The sequence below is a fragment of the Corythoichthys intestinalis genome, chromosome 14 (genome assembly GCF_030265065.1).
Source record: "Corythoichthys intestinalis isolate RoL2023-P3 chromosome 14, ASM3026506v1, whole genome shotgun sequence".
Lineage (NCBI taxonomy): Eukaryota > Metazoa > Chordata > Actinopteri > Syngnathiformes > Syngnathidae > Corythoichthys > Corythoichthys intestinalis.
In genome coordinates this window covers 12,231,673-12,257,586 of record NC_080408.1, presented here as the reverse complement: position 1 = coordinate 12,257,586, position 25,914 = coordinate 12,231,673, and the positions used below count along the sequence as shown (strand labels likewise).

The window sequence follows — 25,914 nt, the reverse complement described above, 5'->3', positions numbered from 1 at the left end:
CTGTTTGTGTTCCTGCATATTCATCAATGTGTAAAATTATACAGTAAACATAACAGTAAGTTGATATACAAGTATGGTTAAAATCATGCATGTTCATTTATTTGAATGGATATAATAATGTATGTATTAGGGCTGTCAAAATTATCATGTTAACGGGCGGTAATTAATTTTTTCAATTAATCACGTTAAAATATTTGAAGCAATTAACACACGTTCCGCTCAAACAGATTAAAATGACAGCACAGTGCCAATTTGTGTCCACTTGTTACTTGTGTTTTTTGGTGTTTTTACGCCCTCTGCTGGCGCTTGGGTGCGACTGATTTTACAGTTTTCAACACCATGAGCAATGTGTAATTATTGACATCAACAATGGCGAGCTACTAGTTTATTTTTTGAATGAAAATTTTACAAATTTCAGTAAAACGAAAACATTAAGAGGGGTTTTAATGTAAAATTTCTATAACTTGTACTAACATTTATCTTTTAAGAACTACAAGTCCTTCTATACATGGATCGCTTTAACAGAATGTTAATGTTAATGCCGTCTTGTTGATTTATTGTTATAATAAATACAGTACTTATGTACAGTATGTTGAATGTATATAACCGTCTTGTGTCTTATCTTTCCCTTCCAACAATAATTTACAGAAAAATATGGCATATTTTATAGATGGTTTGAGTTGTGATTAATTACGATTAATTAATTTTTAAGCTGTGATTAACTCGATTAAAAATTTTAATCGTTTGACAGCCCTAGTATGTATCTACTTTCATGCAAGTCAATCCATGAACATTTAGGGATGAGCATTTTTAGAAACAGGATTGCTCCTTTCCCAGTTACCTCAGTCAATATGTTGCGCACACTAAAGGCAATTTACAGCCATAATAATTAGAAAATAAATACCGTAATTTTTGGACTATAAAGCGCACCAGACTATAAGACGCCACCCACCAAATTTGACACGTAAATGGCATTTTCTTCATAGATAAGCCACACTGGACTATAAGCCGAAGATGTCCTCACGGCATTATGGGATATTCACACCAAAAGGTATTAATTGGTAACACTTGACAGCGGCATCATAAAACTGCCAAAAGACCAAATAAACCACCACAAAGCTTTGACCCAATCGGCTGCATAGCTTCATTGCTTCAAGAAGCTTCATTTGGCCATCACTGGCCCCTTGGGGCAGACAGTCAACTAGGGCTGCAGCTATCGAATATTTTAGTAATCGAGTAATCGACTGAAAATTCTATCGATTAATCGAGTAATCTGATAAAACAAATATGTTTTTAGGTGAAGAGCAATTATAAATATACATGAGAAAACAAGACATTTCATCTAATCTTGAACCATTTTCAGTCAATCAATGTCTTTATTTTCGATATATATTGTTGAAAACAGCCAACAATTGCATCTCAGATGTAAGTAGAATTAAAAAAGACTAATTCACTGCTTTCACTCAAAAAACCTTTAGATCTTATAAAAATAAAAATAAAAAAAAATAAATATATATATATATATATATATATATACCTAAAACTGCCGTTATGCTTGATAACACACATCACTTAAAAGTTAGGATTTTCCCCCACGTGTTTCAATTGAATTTCTATTCGTGTCAAGCCATTTTTAAGTTCTAGTTAAGTTTTAAGTTAGTCTAAACTAAGTCCTGATAGGATTTTGAGTTTTTTGCAGTGTTCAAAATAAATGTTAACGTTATGTGAGCGAGTGACAGTAACGTTATATTTATTAGCGCTGAGAAGTCTACTGCTTAAAGATGGCGGCTGTTTACTAACGCTGCCCAGACGCGGCCGAGTCTGTCATTTCGCATCTAGTTCAACATACATGTGATCTCTATGAGACTCATCAGACGCTACCTGCTACCAACGTAGCATCGTGCGGGCTAGTATTTAGCAAAGTCGGTGTCGTTTGTAGTGGTTGTCGGCTGCAGTAAGTTTTTTTGTTTGTTTTTTTTTTTGCTTCTTCCTCTACGCACGTGACATCAGTGCGTTGTCCCGCATTAAAAGTAGTCCGAGCAAAACGTGATGCTTAGAGCTGTCAAAACAAATGATTACTCGAGGTGAATAAAATTACTCGGATCAGTTTTTAAACTCAAGTTACTCGAGTTGCTCGAGTATTCGTTTCAGCTCTACAGTCAACCTCTGCTGTCAACACTGTTGTATAACAACATGCCTCCTAGCATGCATTGCAGTGCTACAGATGTGAGTAACAATCAAAATTAATGTTCTGTGTTAATTATTTCTTCAGTTACTGTTCCGGCTGTTTCATTAATTGCTAGATATGGTATTTTGGTAGCACATTTGACAGTGGTGCCAAAAGACTGTCCTAAGATGGATGTCCATCACAACATTCATCATTATTATGACATGACACTTCCGTGAGCATTAATGAATGCTTATGACAGATGTCATTTTGTGTCATCCGGCAAATTATCTCGCTTTTGAATGGATGTATAGGATCCAAGCTGGACATAAATGGAGTTAGTGACATAATTTCCCGGTTGGCACTTAATGACATCTGTCATAAGCATTCCTTAATGCCCATGACAGTGTCATGTCGTAATTATGACGGTCGTACGACGACACTGTCAAATAAAGTGTTACCTACTAAACCAAATAAATAAAAAAATAAGCCGCACTGGACTATAAACCACAGAATTCAAAATGGGGGGTAAAGTAGCGGCTTATAGTCCGAAAATTATGGTAAAGGAATTGTCACAATTATTACCAGAGATGGGGCATGCACCGAGGGTGAAAGAGATGTCATCGATAGCGATGTCGCCGGCCTTGCCTCCTACACTTGCCTCCACAATCACCTGGTGGACCCGTTGCAGAGTCACGTGACTCTGCGATAGCTGCCACTCATCCCCTTGATTTCCTGATTTTTGCCACACCTACAGGAAAGACGGAGGCCTGAGTCACTCCCCGCAATGAGGATGTGAGGAGAGATTTGTGCAACACCATAGTATGCACCGAAACTGCACAGGACACAAATCACAGCTCTTTTGTAACCCATCCGTTTCACAACAGTGATAAAAGCATAACACAGAGAAAATCTATGGGAGAGTAGTGGCTATTTCTCAATCCACACCACAGTATAGGGAAGTCATGCATTTCAACAGAAAAAAATTAAATTTGTTATTTGAATTGAACATATTATGTATGTATCTATCTTCTAGAGCGCGGGGGGCTGTCAAACTAATTTAGGTTTGTGGGCCACTTTCATGGCAGTTAGATCTTATGTGGGCCAGACCTGTTTATTTTTGGGCAAATAAATTAACTGACTAGCTGCCATTGGTTAATTCACCCCTCCTAGTCATAATGGATTGGACGTTTAGTTCTGTCAATGGCATTGAAATATGACCATTCACAGCTGGTGCTTGCAGTTAAGGGGAACTGGACATCTATTGTTACCAGTGGAAGCCAAAGTGTTAATTTTGGGTCATTTCCTTGTTATTTTAGGGTACCTTTGCACCACTTTCTGTACATTTTGGGGCATTCTGGGGTCATAATTTGGTTCATTTACTGTTGATTTCGGGGGCATTTCCAGGTTACTTCCTGTTGATTTCAAATCATTTCCTGTTGGTTTTGGGACAATTTTGGGTTACTTCCCTGTTAACTCCTCATTGGCTGTCATTGACGGCTCCTCATTGGCTGTCATTGACGGCTCTAGATGTCCAATATGTTTTGACTCTGAAGGGGCACGTGAATGAATGCGGACACAAAAGTGAGTCAAGTGCAGAAGTTCCCACATTTCAGCACACAAATGACAAATCTTCAGTTTTAAAGCGACAATGTCAATATGAAAGCATGGGATTCTGTATCTGTATGTACAGAATGAACAAACGTGTCGGATGAGATCCCCTGGCGGGCTGCTGCTTGCCCGCGGGCCGTATGTTTGATATCAAATTTGTAGAGTGTTCCTCTTAGTAACTGTTCGTGGTGAGCTGGAGACTATCCTGGCTGACTATTTTATAAGTGGGGTACTGTACACCCTTGACTAAATTACTAAAGTAAAAAAAAAAAAAAAAAAAACACACGACACTCAAACACAGAATGTCAGAGCCGTGAGACGCATGTCTTAGCCGCTAGTAAACCATTAGGCAATTGAGAAAATACAACAACAACAACAACAATTATAAAGAATCCCTGTGTGTTTTACCAGTGTTTTCTCCATTGACTCAGTTGTCAGTAGGAATACTCGCAAAGAACCCACGGAGGCTCCATACATGTGATACCAGAATTTAAAACAGTATCCTTGTTGAACTGCAGGTGGTAGCAGTGCAGACTTGAGCTGGGCAATATCATTCTTTGCACTTGGACTGGAGCTCTCAATATAGGTGTAATCCCCTGTGGTAAACAATAACAATGAAATGCACAAGCAGTCAGCACAGTGAAAATATATGAAATTTTAAAACCATAATACCAGATTGATGGTATTACTACTACGGATTTGTTAGCATGCGTATGGCCCACGTTAATGTGACCAAGAGACATTTTTGTTGTTGAATTGATCACTTCTTCCCTTAAAATAGTTTATTTTAAATTAACATAATTATCCTTAAATGCATTGAAATCAATTGTTCATTAACATTTGTTGACTTAAGCCCATCTGTGCCCTTTAAAAATCAAAGGTAGCCCTTGAGCACAAAACTTTTGCTCAGATCTTTTTCTAGTGTCATCCTAACCTTTTCCTGTAGTGTGGTCCCCCGCAGGCCCGGTGTTGGGTGTCTCTGTCGGACCCAATCTAATGAGCCAGTCCAGCTGGTCGTCGGCGCCCTGCGTCCAATTGCAGAGGCCGTCTTCAAAAGCACACCCATAAGCAGAGAGTGCTGCGGAGGGGGTAGCAAACAATAAAGTGTAAGGACTCCACCTGCTCCTTCAAATTGACAATTCAGAGCTCCAGAATTTTCTTTACCAGGAGGACTGAAAGATTGGTCGCAGTTGTGAAAGGAGATGTCGTCTACAGCAACAACACAAGCCTTAGTGATTTCTGCTTGAGTGCCATTATTCCAGCTGCTGAACATAATCTGAAAGTGATAATTTAAATGTGAATGACTTAAATTGAAGGTTACCAATTTGAAATACGTAGGAAAATACACAAACACTACGGTAAAATATTCGCATATTAAAAGCTAAAATGTGACTTGTACATTATGTACTGTAGAAGCTGGTTATAAAGGAAAGTACTCTACGCTCAGAAGAATTAATATACCACCTGTTGAAACATTATTTTTCTTTTTTTAACTGTCTTGTGCTTTCTTAAAAATACAGTGAGCCCTCGTTTTTTTTTGGGGGGGGGGGGGTTAATGGGGACCAGAACCCGCCACGCTTAGTGACAAACCACTAAGTAGCGCCCCCCGCCTTCGTTTTGTGTGTGTTCAATGTTTTTTTTCAGATTTAGCATTGAAATAGATACATATAAGACATGTTTTTTCACTTTTTCCCCCCCAAAGTATAACAAGAAAAAACTTTTATGTGTATATTTTAAGCACTTCAAATGTAATAATTATTGATAAGTTTTAAACATGTTTCTTTCCCATCGAATTATTTTTAAACAGCAACAAGGTCGTAAAATGCTTGTCTTTATTAAATGCTTCATTGAGTGAGTCCGCTCAAATCCGCTCAAACTGCTCACTTACACACAATGAGTTGCTACAGCAACTCTAACAAGCTAAACGATGATTGACGCATGCGGTACTTTGAAGTTTCGACTTCCAAGCATCTCAGGCAAAATCAAACCTTAACGTCTGTCAATCGTCGTTAAATGGAGAGTACTTATATAGCACATTTATCTACATTGTTACAATGCCCAAAGCGTTTTACATTAGCACATATTTACCCTTTCATGCACACATGGTGCTGCTGCCATGCAAGGCAAAATTAGGGTTCACATGCCTTGCTCAAGAACACTTCGACAGTGGTCACTCGTAGCGGTGAATCTCGCCGCTGACCCTTCGGTCCCAGGACAACTCGAGCTACCACATGCGCCACGGCCGCCCCTATGAATGGTTCACTTTAATGTAGTGCTGCAACGATTAATCGATTAACTCGAGTATTCGATTAGGAAAAAAAGATTTGAAATAAAATTTGCTGCTTCGAGTATTTGTTTAATTATTGTGGCGTTGTCATGGTTTATTTTGAAAGTGTTTGCAATCAGTTTTATTGATTTGAGTGGTTACACTGCCCTCTAGTCCAGGGGTCCCCATCTGCCATTTGCTACCGGGCCGCACAGAAATAATAATTTAATAACGACCGCATTCTGGCCGAATTAACCCTGTGCCCCTGCTTAACACACCAATATCTCTGTCTACTCTAGATATAATACTACGGGATAGATTACAATGTCGTCATAGAAGTCCATTGATTGGACTGCTAGCAGTACATCTTGTTTGTGTATATAATATATCTATGTGCGCTTGTCCTCAATAATAATGTATTACTAGGCCGCGGGCGCAGCACATTTGTTCCCGGAAATAATTAGCCCCCACACGAGCGAAGATAACTGGAAAACAGACGTCTTTGGAGATATTTTTATGGCAAAAAGGATATTTTTACCGCGAAAAGGGCACCTGACTAGCCTACAACCTCGAAGACCCACGAACTGCGAAGGAGTGGATTTGTGACCCGTTTGTGAACAAACAGAGAGATCGCAAATGACGGCGACCTTATTAAACGTACATTTGAGAAAACAACTCTACCGAGGTTCTGGATTAAAGTCATTCTGGAATATCCTGACATCGCGACAAGAGCATTGAAAACCTTGCTACAATTTCCAACATCGTATCTTTGTGAAGCGGGCTTCTTAATTAATGTTTAACGGCAAGACGAAGTCGTTAATGGTGAGCGCGGTGTGCAGTTGTTGTGTGCAGCTTACATGGCAGGATGAATCTGAGGAGAACTTTTCTACAAGTCCTTCCATTATCAAACGTAAGTTAATATTCCTTTCTTTCAAGAAAGTTTGTAGTGTTTACTTTGGAATCGCTGCATTTGCGCATTTTGCGGCTATGTTTAAAGTTACGCGCATGCGCAGAACCGCATCGTTGCAATTTTTGATGGGTTGCAAAATTTGTCAGAACACCGGTCCGTGAAAAAAAAGACCCAAATAACACCGGTCCGTGGTGCAAAAAAGGTTGGAGACCCCTGCTCTAGTCTGCCTCATTTCACATGGCTGAATCCAGCTGCTCCATGTTAAGACCAACATAAGCAAAGTTTTTTTTTTTGTGCTAAGGTTATATTAATGCATTCATAATTCAGTTTATGGGTATATTTAGGCGTTTTTTGTGGGAGTATGTGTCTGAACCATTTGTTGAGAGCATTGTAAAAAAAAAAAAAAAAAAATGTTTTTAAGTTTATAGCTAGCAGACTTTTGCTATGTAAGTTAGCAAATTTTTTTTTTTTTTTTTTTTTTAATACCATTCGAGGCTAAGGTCAGGTATTTTAATTTTTCATGTTACTTATGCGATTACTCGATTATTCGACAAACTAGTTTATCGATTAATCGACTACTAAATTAATCAATAGCTGCAGCCCTACTTTAATGAGCAACTCCAGTGCACTGCCAACCCAAGAAAAGCAGCAGGTATGAGATAGAGAGAAACTACGTGATCCGCACAGCTCATCTGTATTTCTTTTTTTTTTTTTTTTTTTTAAGTGGAAAAAAATTTGCGATGAACTAAGGATGCGAAGTTTGAAGCGTGAAGTAGCAAGGGATCACTGTATACAGTACCTCTGTTATTTTTTTTTGTAACTGCATTAATGCATCTATAGTAATTATGTGACATTGAAATCAAATTAAGACAAAAACTTTTATTTATATGTAGCGCTGAAACGAAAACTCGAGTAACTCGAGTTTAAAAACTGATTCGAGTAATTTTAATCACCTAAAGGAATCGCTTCATTTTGCCAGCTCTAAGCATGACGTTTTGCCCGGACTACTTTTAATGCGGGACAACGTGCTGACGTCACGTACGTAGAGGAAGAAGCAATGAAAAAAATAAAAATAAAAAAAAAAACCTACTGGAGGGCTAGGTTCTATTGATTATAACCACTGTCGATGCGTGGCTAACATGTCTTACATACAGGCTTTATTGAATCTGTAAAAACACAGCGCTGTAGAGTGATGAGGGTGTAAAATTAAAACATAATAAAGCTAACTGTCAGTTGTAGCTCAGTAGTCATTGCTGAATAAAACACCAAGTAGCACTGGTCCCTAATGTGCTCCAATACAGCAGGTATCACACATTTATTTTGAACACTGCAAAAACTCAAAATCCTATCAGTACTTACAGTTTAGACCAACTTAAAACTTAAGTAGAACTTAAAAATAGCTTGACACAAATGGAAATTCAATTGAAACACGTGGGAAAAACACGTAGCTTTTAAGTAATGTGTGTTATCAAGCGTAATTACATTTTTAGGTAAGAAATATGCTTTTTTTTTAATAAGATCTAGAAGTTTTTTGAGTGAAAGCAGTGAGTTTTTTCTCTAGTCACATCTGAGATGCAATTGTTGGCTGTTTTCAACAATGTACATTAAAAATAAAGACATTGATTGACTGAAAATGGTTCAATATTGGATTAAATGTATTCTTTTCTCATGTATATTTATAATTTCTAGGGTTGTTCCGATCATGTTTTTTTGCTCCCGATTCAATTCCAATCATTCCCGATAATTTTTCCCGATCATATACATTTTGGCAATGCATTAAGAAAAAAACTCGGACGAATATATACATTCAACATACAGTACATAAGTACTGTATTTGTTTATTATGACAATAAATCCTCAAGATAGCATTTACATTATTAACATTCTTTCTGTGAGAGGGATCCATGGATAGAAAGACTTGTGACTTTGTATATTGTGACTAAATATTGCCATCTAGTGTATTTGTTGAGCTTTCAGTAAATGATACTGCAGCCATTCAACCCAAATGCATGATGGGAAGTGGAACCATGGCTGTGCATAGTACTACCAATTGATATATCTTCTCTGCGTTGAGAAATATAATAAGGTTTACAGAAAAAGATCAATTGCTACCTTACTTCCCCACATTGCTTCCCATGATATTTCTAATCGTAGGGAGAGGGATTGTAAGGCTTTAGCCTACTAAAAAAAGGCTTCAACGGCTGACAAAATTCACTCTACTCATTTTACGCTGCCTTTTATCTCTCTAAATGGTTAAAATGGCACTATTACAGATTGAGCGCGACAATGCGTGAGTGGGTCGTGCAACACATGCATTAATTGCGTTAAATATTTAACGTGATATATTTTTTAAAAATTAATTACCGCCGTTATCGGGATAAATTTGATAACCCTACCTTAAGCCTAAACTAAAGACTCTGGATGATTGTAACATATTATGTCTGTAATGTTAAATACAATTAGAAAACAATAAAAAAAAAAAAGAATATATATATATATATATATATATATATATATATATATATATATATATATATATATATATATATATATATACATATATTAGGGCTGCAGCTATCGAATATTTTAGTAATCGAGTAATCGACTGAAAATTCTATCGATTAATCGAGTAATCGGATAAAACAAATATATTTTTAGGTGAAGAGCAATTATAAATATACATGAGAAAACCAGACATTTCATCTAATCTTGAACCATTTTCAGTCAATCAATGTCTTTATTTTCTATGTATATTGTTGAAAACAGCCAACAATTGCATCTCAGATGTAACTAGAATTTAAAAAAAAAAAGACTTAATTCATTGCTTTCACTCAAAAAACTTGTAGATCTTATAAAAAAAAAAAAAATATATATATATATATATATATCTTACCTAAAAATGCCGTTACGCTTGATAACACACATCACTTAAAAGTTAGGATTTTTCCCCACGTGTTTCAATTGAATTTCTCTTTGTATCGAGCCATTTTTAAGTTCTAGTTAAGTTTTAAGTTAGTCTAAACTGTAAGTCCTGATAAGATTTTGAGTTTTTGCAGTGTTCAAAATAAATGTATGATACAGGCTGTATTGGAGCACATTAGGGACCAGTGCTACTTGGTGTTTTATCCAGCAATGACTACTGAGCTAAAATTGACAGCATGATGAAGTTTTTATTTTTCACCCTCATCACTCCACAATGCTATGTTATGTTAAAGCCTGTATGTAAGACACGTTAGCCACGCATCGTCAGTGGTCATAATTAATTGAAACCTAGCCCTCCGCAGGGCTAACGTTACGTGAGCTAGTAGCGACAGTAACGTTAATCTTATATATTAGCGCTTAGCGCTCTACTGCTTTAAGATGGCGGCTATTTACTAACGCTGCCCAGACGCAGCCGAGTCTGTCAATGTGCAATCTAGTTTAACATACATGTGATCTCTATGAGACGCATCAGACGCTACCTGTACCAACGTAGCATCGTGCAGGCTAGTATTTAGCAACGTCGGCGTCGTTTGTGGCGGCTGTCGGCTGCAGTAAGTTTTTTTCGTTTTTTCCTTCTTCCTCTCCGCACGTGACAGCGCGTTGTCCCGCATTAAAAGTAGTCCGAGCAAAACGTGATGCTTAGAGCTGTCAAAATAAACGATTACTCGAGGTGAATAAAATTACTCGGATCAGTTTTTAAACTCGAGTTACTCGAGTTGCTCGAGTACTCATTTCAGCTCTAATATATATATATATATATATATATATATATATATATATATATATATATATATATATTAAAAAATGGCATGGCCGATTTTTTTGCCGATTCCGATACTTTGAAAATGACGTGATAGGACCCGATCGATCGGCATATTCTCTAATAATTTCTCTTTACCTAAAAAAAATGTTTTATCCGATTACTCGATTAATCGATAGAATTTTCTGTCGATTACTCGATTACTAAAATATTCGATAGCTGCAGCCCTATTTATATGTACTGTAGTTCTTTTTACTACTTACCCTGAACATACATTAGATAACATTATTGTATTATAAAGTTATTATAGGCTTTTTTGTACAAGAGCGTGTTTGATTGTGCAGGTTTACTTAATGTTATGGTGGACTTTTTTAAATGTATCCTGTAAACTATATTGGGACTGCAGTATTTTGTGAAATCCAGTATATGAACATACTGTAACACAAGCATGAGAACATGAAGGAATGTTTAGGGATTGGGCACCTCGTAAGGCTGCAGGTGAGGCCCCAGGGGCAAAGATTCAGGCGTCCAGTAGGCGACGGTGTTGCGGCTGCGTGACCACAGGATTGCTTCACTTCCACCGGCTTGCCGTGTCAGCACTCTAAGCGAGCCAGCACACACGGCGCTGATGTGGAAGTGAAACCTGCACCGGGGAACGAATGAGGGAAGGAAGGATTTGAGAGTGTTGAATTTGTGAAGGTGGCAAGAGGGTAGGGGGTTGAGCAATTCGCTGTAGCGGACATGTGGAGCTGTGTCTCATAACAAAAATTCACCAACAACATGGATGACGGTGAACGTACAGAATCTGGCAGTAGGGTGATGAGGGCGGGAGCTGCGGGCTGTGAAGTCGCGTCTCCCCCGAAACTGACGCCTGACTGGAATTGACGCTCATGTAGAAGCCTGAAAAACATCATTGGCTTCTAATTCACAGTTTTTGAGGTCACAAAATGTCTCAATTCTCTTCCACTAGAGATCCCACCTTTGTCTGAGGTGTGATCAGTGGGTGGCCATGCAATTCCGCCGGCCTTTTGCCTGCGCCACCTTCTCTGCGCTTGGCCGGGGTCCGTCCAGCCGCATTGGTTCCTCTCAAATGTGCACGGGCCTGCAAGGTGCGAGTGCCCAGCATGAGTAAGCATGCCGGCGACAAGATTGGGATGCGCACGTGATTCAAGCACCTTCGAGAACAATGCAAAATCAAGGAGAAAAAAAAACAACAACGGCAGTGCAGCTGTTGTTTCAACGAGATGCAACAGAGAATTCAGATTTTTTCAAAAAAACATTTTTTAACTTGTCAAGTTCAGCTGCTTAAACACGGAAAATACCAACCTGAGTCTCAACACTTTTAAAGTATCACATTGAAGTTTGATATACTCCCATTGTGGTTGTTCATTATGTTTTATGAGAAAGCAGCGAGCAGAAAAGGATTATAAGGGGACAGAAAGGAAGGAAGCAGACAGAAAAGGAGGAGAACAAACAACAACAACAAATACATTTTTAGACGCCTAGGCTATCTATGAACATAGTGGTGCTATCGTTAGCTAATTATATTCACCCGTGGACACCATGTGGGGGGCCTGATAACCGAGGAGAAAGAGGAGCTGAACTGAGTCAAAAGGAGACGTGATTATATGGGGTGGAGCGTACACAAATCAGCAAAGTGAGGTGTGGAACCCAGTATATTTCAGATGAACAAATACTGAAAGAGAATTTGAGCATTTTCCCTCTCTTTTCATTAGATTAGCAAAATATCAATTGTCAGAAGTCTTTTAATTAACATGACAAGTTCTTTTAAAGTTTTCCCTCAATTGTCTGAGTTAAAAAAAAATGCAGAAATTCCTTAATTTTCTCTATTTTTGCCATTCAAACCTAACAGCACATGCTAATGCCTGAAGGAAGTAAGCAAAGAATATTTTAAGTCATGGGAATAAAAAACTCTTGTTTCACATTTTAGTGTCAAACCCACAGAAATTGCGAGTATTGTCCTAATTATTGTATCACTATGAGGAGGAATCTATGCGTGGGGATGCAAAATGCAAAGTAACTTCCTAAATGAAAATAAACTTCTCATTTTTGTTGCGACATTGTATTTTCCTTTAAAAAAAGGAAAAGAAAAAAAAAAAGACTATGCAATGCAGCCTACCGCAGCCATCCTCGTCCTCCCCTTGGGGACAGTCGAGTTGATAATTGCATTTTAATGTGGGAAGAATACATATATTCCCTGGTGAGCGCCAACAAAAGAACTCAGCATCCTGCAACGCAACAGAAGCGCAAATACATTTAGGCACTTTGCATGCTTTTGTCATGTTGTAATCATTAGACCCATCCTACCTGACAGGGGTTGGTAGGCACAGTGGAGGTTTCAGGTGTGGCAGGGGGCGCTGTGGGTAATGTGTCAGGCAGAGGGCTGTTGTCGGGGTCAAAGACACACTCCTTGGAGAAGGACACGTCATCTAATGCAACATGTCCACTATCATCAGCGCCTCTCTCGTACCTGAACACAATCTTAAGGGACAAGTTGCATATATTTATTGACGTTTATTCCTTCACATAAGTGGGCTTATTTCCAGTTACTATATTTTTTTAGACCCTATGGCTAGGTTCAAACGGTAGGTCTTTTAAAGCACAATTCCGATTTTTTGTCATATCTGTTTAATTGACGTGCCCGTTCAGACTGCCTTTGTCCATTGAGCCCTTTCAAGTATTACGCATGCCCACTAACTCGCAGTCCGACACTGGCTGAGCAAACCGTATCCGCTATCTATCGCAGAAGTATCAAAACAAATGACTACACATGCTGGCTCTACATCATTCTAGGGTGATCATATTTTGATTTCCAAAAAGACGGCATGAATAACCGACATACAGTGGGGCAAATAAGTATTTCGTCAACCACTAATTGTGCAAGTTCTCTCACTTGAAAATGTTAGAGAGGCCTGTAATTGTCAACATGGGTAAACCTCAACCATGAGAGACAGAATGTGGAAAAAAAAACAAAACCGAAAATCACATTGTTTGATTTTTAAAGAATTTATTTGCAAGTCATGGTGGAAAATAAGTATTTGGTCAATACCAAAAGTTCATCTCAATACTTTGTTATGTACCCTTTGTTGGCAATAACGGAGGCCAAACGTTTTCTGTAACTCTTCACAAGCTTTTCACACACTGTTGCTGGTATTTTGGCCCATTCCTCCATGCAGAACTCCTCTAGAGCAGTGATGTTTTGGGGCTGTCGTTGGGCAACACGGACTTTCAACTCCCTCCACAGATTTTCTATGGGGTTGAGATCTGGAGACTGGCTAGGCCACTCCAGGACCTTGAAGTGCTTCTTACGAAGCCACTCCTTTGTTGCCCTGGCTATGTGTGTTTGGGATCATTGTCATGCTGAAAGTCTCATCTTCAGTGCCCTTGCTGATGGAAGGAGATTTTCACTCAAAATCTCCCGATACATGGCCCCATTCATTCTTTCCTTTACACAGATCCGTTGTCCTGGTCCCTTTGCAGAAAAACAGCCCCAAAGCATGATGTTTTCACCCCCATGCTTCACAGTGGGTATGGTGTTCTTCGGATGGAATTCAGTCTTCTTTCTCCTCCAAACATGAGAACCTGTGCTTCTACCAAAAAGTTCTATTTTGGTTTCATCTGACCATAACACATTCTCCCAGTCCTCTTCATCATCATCATCATTCAAATGCTCTCTAGCGCTGCAGATGGGCCTGGACGTGTACTTTCTTCAGCAGGGGGACACGTTTGGCAGTGCAGGATTTGAGTCCCTGACGGCGCATTGTGTTACTGATAGTAGCCTTTGTTACTGTGGTCCCAGCTCTCTGTAGGTCATTCGCTAGGTCCCCCCGTGTGGTTCTGGGATTTTAGCTCACCATTCTTGTTATCATTTTGACGCCACGGGGTGAGATCTTGCATGGAGCCCCAGATCGAGGGAGATTATCAGTGGTCTTGTATGTCTTCCACTTTCTAATAATTGCTCCCACAGTTGATTTCTTTACACCAAGCGTTTTACCTATTGCAGATTCAGATTTCCCAGCCAATTTTGTACTTGGTGTCCTTCGACAGCTCTTTGGTCTTGGCCATAGTGGAAATTGGAGTGTGACTGACTGAGGGTTGTGGACAGGTGTCTTTTATACCGACAATGAGTTAAAACAGGTGCCACTAATACAGGTAACGAGTGGAGCCTCGTTAGACCTCTTTGACAGCCAGAAATCTTGCTTGTTTGTAGGTGACCAAATACTTATTTTCCACTCTAATTTGGAAATAAATTCTTTAAAAATCAAACAATGTGATTTTCTCTTTTTTTTACACATTCTGTCTCTCATGGTTGAGGCTTACCCATGTTGACAATTACAGGCCTCTCTAATCTTTTCAAGTAGGAGAACTTGCACAATTGGTAGTTGACTAAATACTTATTTGCCCCACTGGAAATAGACCCCATTTAATATTATATTCAAAGTTTATATGGATTGATAGAACGTATCCACCGTGTTTGTGTATGTGCACTGTGCTTGCATGACGCACACACATACGGTCAGTTTCCCCCGACTCTCGGCCATGTAAGCAATATTGAAATACAGTACTTCTTATTTAGCACACAGAAAGAAAAACATAGCATTCTCAGGCTTGCATCCCCCTGCCCTAATTAAGATTTAAAAAAAAAAAAATTTTTATGACTGTTGTCAAGCCCGCCTCTTACCAAAAAGCTGACTTCAAGCTAGGCGCTAACACTAATGTACAGCTCCATCGCTGCCGTCCTCTGTGCCTATCGCTCGTTGCTGACGTAATTGCTTCATGAATTCCAATTTGATTTCAATTGATTTGGTAGTGATTTGGAGTGAGATCGAGAGTTTAGTCAACATGCTATTTTGAGTTGTTTCATCTAAAGTTATCTGATTAGTTGTTAGGACATTACATTAACAGAAGCCTATTTGGCTACTATACTGTCAATAATATTACACTTCTGTGTTGGTATTGCAAAAAACAAACCAAAAACAAACAAAACAAAAAAATCGCTAAAAATCAAACATGAATCAACTAATATAAAACACAAATATCGTTAGTACTTAGGAGTCTTACAACATTTGTAGAAATTTAATGTTGATGTCAGCTAATTTTTACATTCTCTAGGTGGTCGGGGAAAAACGTTGTTACAGCTACTAAATGAGTAACAAAAATATGAATCAATGTCCCTGTCTGACATCGTGCCAGAAATGTATAGTTGTAATTTATTTTTTTTTGCGAAATTATGGCGCAAAATAAATAAATATGAGCAATGGCAACATTTTAATTACATGTTCTATTGCGTACATTAGCAAGCATCTGATTCACTTACCTTGCACTTGACAGAGGAGGAGAAGGTGACATCTGCCCTTCGCCACATGTAGCTGTGCGAGTCTGTCCTGAGCCACAGCATGTTATCGCTAATTCCAGAGCTATGTGTCCTGGACTGCGCTGTGAGCTTTCCTGCTGGGTCTTGGAGGCTGTAGTAGAAGAATCTGAGCTAGATGGGCACACATTAGAGTACAGTTAAGGTGGATAACGTCTCGTTATAAACACTATGAAAAGGCAACAAAAGATGGTATTTAAAAAAAAGTTTTACTTATACTAATGCATATTGTTCTAAAGGACATAATTTAAATTAAGTTATAAGTTGTCATAATAAAACATACATTTTAGAACACATAACCACTGCGTTTAAAATAATTTTGTAAAATTACTCCAACCACTGAAGACAGGCATGCCTCATTGGTAATTTTCAAACGAGTAAGCTACTTGCCATTCATCTTAGGATACACTTGCTGCAATAAATTTGTGCATTTACAATTGATCAAATTGATAGTTTTGCTCCTATTATCCTGAATTGTGGCCTTCTGTGGTGTTAAATGGTAAATGGTGTTATACTTATATACAGTAGCGCTTTTCCCCCTTTCAGCACACGTAAAAAAAAAAAAAAAAAAAAAACAACAAATTATTTTTTTAGATGCTCTATGAGCTGCGTTACTGACATTGACTGTCTTCTACAATAACTTTTTTTTCCAGCAAGCCATAATTACTAGCTTACTTAAGATTCTTACATTGTCATAAAATAGTGTATTACGTCCAATTGAACCCACCGTGCAATTAGAGCTAGGAAGTAAGGTTTTGGAGAGAATCTCTAATTTCTGCCCCATTTCCATGAGGTGAGTACCAGGAGTCATATAGTAACCTGGGAAAACAGTCCACACATTACATGAGACCCATTACAGATGACAGATTGCAATTGCAGATTTATTCTATAGCATTTGTTTAGTTACCTGCAGCACTTCTGAGTGTGTGATCCATGGGGGGTCCATCCTCAGGCCAGGCGTCTTGACCTTTTTGTCTGCTCCATCTGGCTCCTGGTTCGTCCAAAGGAGCCCAAGAGCACAAGCCTCTTTCAAAACTACAGCGCTCTGTCACACCTTGGTGCTCTACATGTATTACCATGAAAAGAGGAGGAAAAGAGCTTGTGATTAAATAATGGCCACAAAATTCAACTGAGGAAAGTAGCCTTATGCACCGCGGTGGTCTTTAGGTCCCGTACACATAAATGATTTTTAAAATCTTGATTGGTTAACTATTAAAAAATGGTAAATGGTAAATGGTAAATGGACTGTACTTATATAGTGCATTTCTCTGCATGGTTACCATGCCCAAAGCGCTTTACATTAGCACACATTTACCCATTCACACACACATTCACACACCAATGGGGCTGCTGCCATGCAAGGCGCTGTCAACCCATTGAAGGCAAATCAGGGTTCAGTGCCTTGCCCAAGGGCACTTCGACAGTGGGCAGTCATAGCTGGGAATCAAACCACTGACCCTTCGGTCCAAGGACAACTATAGCTACCAACTGCGCCACGGCCGCCCCAAAAAAAAGCAAGGAATTGAACAAACAGACCAAAGCAGGGTTGAAATGGGTGGAGGAAAGTGTCAAGTGTGTTATGTAGAAGAATCTCTGTGATAGGCAATTGCACAAGTCACTATGAGCAGAGTCACCATTAAGTCCCATGTCTTATCTGTTGTGGGTAAGTCAAGACAAGTCGCGTCACAAGGTTATGTTGAGTCGAGTCATTGGGTTATGTCAAGTCGAGTCTCGAGGTTATGTCAAGTCGAGCCGAGTCACAAGGTTGTAAAGACGAGTCATGTTAAGTCAGAAGTAGAGAGGTCGGGTCCGATCACGTCATTTTCAAAGTATCGGAATCGGCAAAAAAATATCGGCCATGCCTTTTTTAAATATATATATTATTAAATCGTTTTCTAAATGTATTTAACGTTACAGACATAATATGTTACACTCATTCAGAGTCTTTAGTTTAGGCTTATGGTACTGATAATGGCGGTAATTTTTTTTTTTTTTTTTAAATGTATCACGTTAAATATTTAACGCAATTAATACATGCTTCGCACGACCCACTCACGCATTGTTGCGCTCAATCTGTAATAGTGCCGTTTTACCCATTTAGAGAGATAAAAGGCAGCGTAAAATGATTAAAGTGAATTTTGGCAGCATTTGGTGGCTTTTTTTTAATAGGCTAAAGCCTTACAATCCCTCTCCCTACGATTAGAAATATCATGGGAAGCAATGTGGGGAAGCAAGGTAGCAATTGATCTTTTTCTTAACACCTTACGTTATTTCCCAACGCAGAGAAGATATATCCATTGGTAGCACTACGCACAGTCATGGGTCCACTTCCCATCATGCATTTGGGATGAATGGCTGCAGTATCATTTACTGAAAGCTCAACAAATACACTAGATGGCAATATTTAGTCACAATATACAAAGTCACAAGTCTTTCTATCCGTGGATCCCTCTCACAGAAACAATGTTAATAATGTAAATGCCATCTTGAGGATTTGTCATAGTAAACAAATACAATACTTATGTACTGTATGTTGAACGTATATATTCGTCCGAGTTTTATTCATTTTTTTCTTAACGCATTGCCAAAATGTATATGATCGGGAAAAATGATCGGGAATGATTGGAATTGAATCGAGAGCAAAAAAAAAAGCAAACGGATCGGGAAATATCGGGATCGGCAGATACTCAAACTAAAACGATCGGGATTGGATCGGGAGCAAAAAAACATGATCGGAACAACCCTAGTCAGAAGGTTGTCGAGTCGAGTCACAGGCTGGTCAAGACCTTCACCATAGTTCCCCAGCCCACCCACAAAGCAATTGTCAATGTAAGTCAATGTAAAAGAAAAACTGCAGTTTGACGTTGTGCCTTCATTGTCGCAAATATTGGCGTTGCAGGTCTTGCATGTTGCTTTTAGGCGTTTTCCATCGGAATGGAAATTTTTGTAGGCAAAATCAATCACCTTGGGAACTTGCCACTGCTGAACTTGCCATGTTGCATCTGTTGTATCAGTCTGGATTCAACTGATTGCCATGTTAATTGTATTGAGTTCATTTTGTCTACACTTATATTAGTTGAATTTTTCTTTCATCCCAGGCAATAGCTATAGGTTGTTTTAATTACCAGACATGTTTCGGCGAACAGTTCCGCCTTCATCAGAGAGTCAATGGTGCTGGTGTGACGTGTCTATCAGCAGACGGATGAAGGCGTAACTCACCTGTCAGATTGACAGCAGAGTCCCACTTGCCTGGCACGGCCAGACTGTTGTCCCTGTATTTTTCATACACTGAGAGAAAAGTCTGGAACCCAGCCCATTAACGGCCTCTCGAGCAGGTACAAAATCAATCGACAAATCAGATTCATTTATTTGCGTGATGTGTTCTTAACGAGCAACGTCACTCTTGCGCGTCGAAAGTCGTCTCCACAACAACACAGATGAACAAAAGAGCCGAGAATATGTTCCAATCCACTGTAAAATCAGTTTTAAATGACCAAAAACACATCGACACGAGTCATTGACATCAGTCTGTCTCGCGCTAGCCATGTTGAATAAACGCCGCTCTCCTCGTATGTTTACTTCCGCGCGCAAGTCCCTCGTCCTGCCCTCGTCGTTTTACTAACGTCCCGTCTGCCCGTCGCTGATTGGTCCACTCCGCTGTCTGTTTGCTGTGGCTTGCTCCGCCCTGGAAATTGTATCCGCTGAATGGTGGCCAGACTCAGTAGCTGGAACAGCGGTGAGTCTGGTGTACCAGGCAAGAGTCACGCCCTCTGCTGACCATTCACCCTTCCAGGATGCTGGTACAGGTAGTACAGAGTGTGTACGCCATCAATGGCCATCAAACCACATGCAACACTCCACCAGATATTTGTCCATCCAAAGGACAAAATCCACCCAGAAAACAAATGTAACTCCATATATGAAGTTCCATGCTAATCATGCAATAAATCATACATCGGGGAGACAGGGAGGAGCTTTATTACAAGAAAGACAGAAGAAAAGAAGGAGTGTGAGAAGGAGACAACAATAAGACATACAATGGAAATAAAAGAACAAGCACAACAGGAACATCACAAGTCAGCCATCACCAATCACTCCAAAAGACGCGAACGCACTCAGCACTTTATACTGCTCTTTGGTTCTCCCATACTTCTCATATTGTGTTGAAGTCTGGGGAAACACTTGTGCACGATAAATCCTTTAGTTACCTTACAGAAACGGGCCGAGCGGATCATCCATAAGGTCGGGTTTTTGGATCACACACATAATTTGTTTATTCAATCAAAGCTGCTAAAATTTAACGAAAGTATAATACATCAATAATCCTCTATAAAGCATTCAACAAAGTATTACCAATTAAATTGCAAAACTTTTTTACAATAAAAGAGAGAAGTCATAACTTAAGAGGATATGGAGACTTTTTAGTACCAAAAATTCGAACAACTCATAAAAGTTTTTGTGTGTCTGTGTGTGGAGTGAAACTTTGGAATAATCTGGGAAAGCAACACAAGCTATGCGAAACATTTACAGATTTAAAAGGTTATACAAATTTATGGTCTGGTCACATTATACAGATATAAGGTCTTAATTACATCAACAAATTGTCTTGGTATGAGTGCTGGTTGTTTCTTACCATTGCTGGTATATTGTCCATGACCGTTGTTGATATAGTTATTGTTGCCATTTATAATTTGTTGTCCTGTGTGTGTGGCTTTTACCGTTGTTGGTATGGTTTTACTTTCATTTACCATGTTGGTATGAAATTTTTTTGGGTTTGGGTGTTACCTGTGGTAACTTCATCACAAGGGACAAAATTTGTTACAAAAATGTACATGTGCAAAACTGTTTGGACTGATTTTTTGGGTTGCCTACATTTTTGGAAGGAAGTAGCAAGATTTTTTTTGTTCTTAATTAGATGAGAATAGGGGTGGGATTAAATCAATTTTCTTCATCCCACTCCTTTTCAGGCATGTAGTTGAAGTTGCAATGTTACTTAGTTTTGCTGCTCTTTTTTGTTACATGATTATATGAGCTGTATATATTTGCTGTCTTAACAAGGAATCATGGCCTGAAATAAACAAATTAAATGAAAATGAATGAATGAAGGGAAAACCGCTTTATGGACTGGGAAACGGCCAGAGTCATCCGCACCGAAGAAAACAAATATCAGCGCTGGATCAGGGAGGCCATTGAGATCCGCAAGCGGGGCCCGAGGAACATCAACAGGGATGAGGGGGCGCACATACTCTCTTCTACCTGAACCAGCATCCTGGAAGAGTGAATGGTCAGCAGAGGGCGTGACTCGTCTGTCAATCTGACAGGTGAGTTACGCTTCCGTCCATCAGCTGATAAAGATGCGTCACACCATCACCAGTGACTCTCTGATGAAGGCGGAAGTGTTCGGCGAAACGTCAGATAATTGAAACAACCTACAACTACGGTATTTTCTGGGATAAAAGAAAAAACTAACTGATTGCAACGTTGTTCCGTGAGGGCATGGTGAAAGCAACCAAGGCGACCAAACGGATCACTGTTAGGTGGAAACCACTTTCGAGTCTCGAACCCTCCCAGTTCAAGCGAGTCGTGTCCGAGTCTGCTTTTTAGTCTGTGCTTTTTTCTGCAAGTCCGAGTCGAGTTGCGAGTCATCAAATTTGCGACTCAAGTTGACTCGAGCCAGAGTCGCTGAGACTCAAGTTCAATTGTCTGCTTTGTGATAACTTTATAATAGAGTGGCAAGGCTGGCCATGAGGCTTGGCATTGCAATTGGGGTTTGTACATGTGTACACAATGCAAAAATATAATCCTGTTGTTAGTTTCTAAGCTAACACCAAGTATTTATGGTAACTTACCACAGTTGTTCTCGTCAGTCAAATCTCCACAGTCATCAGTGAAATCACACAATCGGTTCTTCTCCACACAAACACCGTTCTTGCATGTGAACATATTTTCAGGACATACAGGTTGCGGGTCTGGATGAAAGAAAAACTAAAACTTGCGAACAGCAAGAATCATGCCTCATATGCATAGCAAGCATCGTATATTGTACTACCTGGCAAGTTGCAGCTTGTGAAGTTAACGTCATCGACGGCAATGTGGCCTGGCTTGTTGAAATCACGTGTGGCTTCAAAGAGGATGTTGAAGTCCTGACGCCTTCTACCAACCATCACCTCGCCATGATGCCACGAATTATCAGCAGCACCCGACTGCCACCACAGGACGGTGGTGCGAGAACTCTCGGAAAGTAGCACCTTCAACTCATGCATTTCTGAAACAGCATGCACAAGTTGGGACAATTTTTATAGCTATGTATGTGATAAAATCAAGCAATTATGAAGTGAAGAAAAAAATTAACTGTTTTGATCAATCAAATACTAATAATAAAACACAAGATTGTAACACACCTTCTCCATATACGTTATAGTAGAAGTGGAGCGTGCAGTCGGCGGCGGACTGTTTCGTGATTGGGCTCTGCAAAGCTGCAGGGCTCAGGTGATCACCATTGTACGGGGAGACTGACACGTACCAGCCTGGAAGATGCATAAGATGGTGTCAGTAAAGCCAGGCAACTACAGCATGGGTCTGACGAGATAGCCATTCAGCGCTTGTCATTCAGATCACGGGAGAACTTCAGGCTCTGCAAGGCTGGGTACACCCGTTGACTGGTCACCAGTTAATCGTAAACTTGTATAATTTAGAGGCCAGACTTGTGAAACTACTCAACTGTGCTGCCTAAATGGCATAAATGTTTAAAAACAGTTGTAACACGCTCTGGTCAAAAATCCTCAAAGCAGGAATTTCAGCACACTTTATAGCTTTTAATCATATCTGGAGGAACTCTGTGTGAAATTACCCAATGCTACATCACAATCAGGAAGAATTCAAAGCATGTCTTCTATTGCCACATTTTATGAAACTAATTACAAAAAGATTTGGTATTTATTAGCATTTTAAGTAGAGATGAAACGATTACTCGAATAATTCGAGTAACTCGATTTTATAAATTTCTCTGAAAATTTCTCCAGAATTTTCTCCGCCTGGAGGAATCGTTTAATTTTGCCAGCTATAAGAATGACATTTTGCCCGGACTACTTTTAATTCGGCACAACGCGCTGACGTCACACGCATACAGGAAGAAGAGAGAGGTGGCGGATATATTTGATTTCAACCACCCATGAATATAGAGGTAACGACGAAGAAGGCGATGAAATTGAAGAGAAAGGCACCAAGAAAAAGCTGAAAATGTCAAACTTGTGGGAGCATTTCAAGCTGGAGATCAAGGTGAAAACTGTTTCATGTATTCACTGCAAAGACAGCGCTTGCATAACACTACCCTCACCTGGCCCCGGCTACCCGCGCCGCCGCTAATGTTTCCGCACCTCCGGCTAGACAATGTGACCAATGACTGCCCCCGAAACCTGGGCCGGGATAGCCACCGCTCTACCGAAGGCACCCCGTTTACTCCGAGAGTGGAGGAGCGATATTCGGGACAAGCTAAAATTAAGTTAACGGAGCGCTAATATATAAAATTAACGTTACTGTACCTTGCTAACGTAATGTCAACCCTGTGGCGGGCTAGGTTTCTGTAAATTAGGATTGCTGTCGATGTGTGGCTAACGTGTTTTTCATACAGGCTTTATTCAATCTTTAAAAACGCAGCACTGTAGAGTGATGATAGTGGAAAATAAAAACGTAATAAAGCTGTCAATTTTAGCTCGGTAGTCAATGATGGATAAAACACAAAGTAGCACTGGTGCCTAATGTGCTCCAATACAGCAGGTATCATATACTTATTTTGAACACTGTAAAAACTCAAAATCCTTTCAGGACTTACAATTTAGACTTAAAATTAAAACTTAACTTGAACTTAAAAAATAGCTTGACAAAAATGGAAATTCAATAAAACACGTGGGGAAAACACTTAACTTTTAAGTCTGTTATTAAGCGTACTGACATTTTTAGGAAAGAAATAAGATTTTTTTTTTTTTTTTTATAAGATCTTAAATTTTTTGAGTGAAAGCAGTGAATTTTTTTTTTGTCTTACAAAAGTGTTTCATCCAATTGTTCGATTAATCGATGGAATTTTCAGTAGAATACTCGATTACTAAAATATTCAATAGTTGGAGCACTAATTTTAAGCAAAATTACCCCTTCAACATATTATCATTGGACTCAAAGATACCTCCCAAATGACAAGCCATTGCGGCCTTAAACTACAACAATGTGCTTAAACTGTAAGTAAAGACAATAAAGGAAGGACAGTTTGGTGTGTTGCCTTACCAAGCTCCGTGCCCAGTGTGTGGTCAACAGATGGTCCAGCGTTCCCAGATGCATTCCTTCCTCTTTCCCACTCACCCTGCCCGATGCTGACGTCCTGCCAACCGCACGTGTCGTTTTCAAATGTACAGCCCACAAATGTTGAAAGTGTTTCATTCACTGCAAGACCATGTTAATGTTCGTTTAAAATACAGTAGCTTGACACAGATGAACAGTACTGTCATAGATGAACACAATTTAAGTGAATAGGCTACCTTGACAAGGACCAGGTTTGAGGCTGATGTCATCGATGGCAATGAAGTCACTTCTGCCAGTCTCGGCTTCAATCAACAACTGAGTATGATAAGATAGATGATTTATAGCACATTCTAGAGTATGATAAGAGCACATTAAATTTATACTTTAAGCTACCTGGAAAGGTTTATTCTTCTTGAAACTTTCAGAAAAGCTCTTCCAGCTTTGACCACTGCTGGTGTTTGTCTGAAACATCTCCTCATCCTCCAACTGTCCCGAGTGAACAAACACTCGCAATGTCCCATACCCGCTACAGCCATTTAATTTAGAGAGAAAAAAATCCAGTCAGGTGGATTTGTGAGAGACAAATTTAGGACTACTAATGACTAGTGGTGTCAACAATAATCGATGCAGCGATGCATCCTGATGCGGGGCATGGACGATTCGATTCGATGCGGGCAACAAGCCGAATCGACTCAGCGCATTTTAAAATATATAAGTCCGTTCAAAAAATCTTCCCTGCGCAATTCCGGTGATGAAACGGATTTGGTTTCCCCATTTGTATTATTATTCTTATGTTTCAATTTTTACACACTGCATAACTCTGGTCAAGTTTCCCACCAACCTCGTCGAAGCCAAAATGTCTCCAGATGTCTGCTTTCAATGTCTTAGGTGCATCAATAATCTATCTCTTAGAGGTTAGATCTTGTGCCGGAACCCGAACGGGTCGGGCCCAAAATGTTATGCATTCACGTTCGGGTCGGGTCGGGTCGGGTCGGGCCGCCGCGCCAGACTAGTAAATTATATTTTTTAAAAAAAGGGATAAAACCGAGAGCAGGCTCTCTGTATAGAGCCTACCCACGTACCACGTGCTCGCTGTATGGTTCCGCCCACTTGTCCGTCAAAACATAGTGTTAACCTGTTACGGCTACGTACATTTCTCCTATTTACGGCGTGTTTTTCTGCTCCTTAACATTAATAATCAAAATGGTGAAGGCGTGTGTGGCTGTTGGTTGCACTAACAGAGAAGATGGAAGGAGAGACTTGAAGTTTTACCGTATTCCGAGGGATCCAAAGAGGAGAGCGAAATGGACGGCTGCAATTCGACGTGAAAACTGGACACCAAAAAAATCACCACAGACTATGTAGTAGTCATTTTATATCCGGTAAGGTGCATTTAATATATATTTAGAGGGTTTTGGCCTGACAACCACAATTAAGATCATTGCTAGGCTAATCGCCGACAACATACGACGTAGTACGACATAGTTTCAAATTCAAGATGTTTGTGACTTCCCTTTCTTCCACCATCGTTATT

General features: G+C 39.6%; 1 protein-coding gene across 1 annotated transcript in view; it reads right to left on the bottom strand.

Moving 5' to 3' along the window:
- Positions 1-25,914, bottom strand: part of si:ch211-106h4.4 (MAM and LDL-receptor class A domain-containing protein 1) — a 132,606-nt gene that overhangs the window by 21,277 nt on the left and 85,415 nt on the right. Inside the window, exons 25-42 of the mRNA XM_057857085.1 lie at positions 24,774-24,906; positions 24,617-24,695; positions 24,366-24,521; positions 22,490-22,615; positions 22,138-22,353; positions 21,938-22,057; positions 16,996-17,151; positions 16,816-16,907; positions 16,035-16,202; positions 13,025-13,198; positions 12,837-12,945; positions 11,676-11,798; positions 11,497-11,596; positions 11,180-11,339; positions 4,943-5,054; positions 4,713-4,856; positions 4,187-4,374; positions 2,753-2,918 (exon numbers count right to left, since the gene is read on the bottom strand). Coding sequence (XP_057713068.1) covers positions 2,753-2,918; positions 4,187-4,374; positions 4,713-4,856; positions 4,943-5,054; positions 11,180-11,339; positions 11,497-11,596; positions 11,676-11,798; positions 12,837-12,945; positions 13,025-13,198; positions 16,035-16,202; positions 16,816-16,907; positions 16,996-17,151; positions 21,938-22,057; positions 22,138-22,353; positions 22,490-22,615; positions 24,366-24,521; positions 24,617-24,695; positions 24,774-24,906 — 2,522 coding nt within the window. The remainder of the gene's footprint in view (positions 1-2,752; positions 2,919-4,186; positions 4,375-4,712; positions 4,857-4,942; positions 5,055-11,179; positions 11,340-11,496; positions 11,597-11,675; positions 11,799-12,836; positions 12,946-13,024; positions 13,199-16,034; positions 16,203-16,815; positions 16,908-16,995; positions 17,152-21,937; positions 22,058-22,137; positions 22,354-22,489; positions 22,616-24,365; positions 24,522-24,616; positions 24,696-24,773; positions 24,907-25,914) is intronic.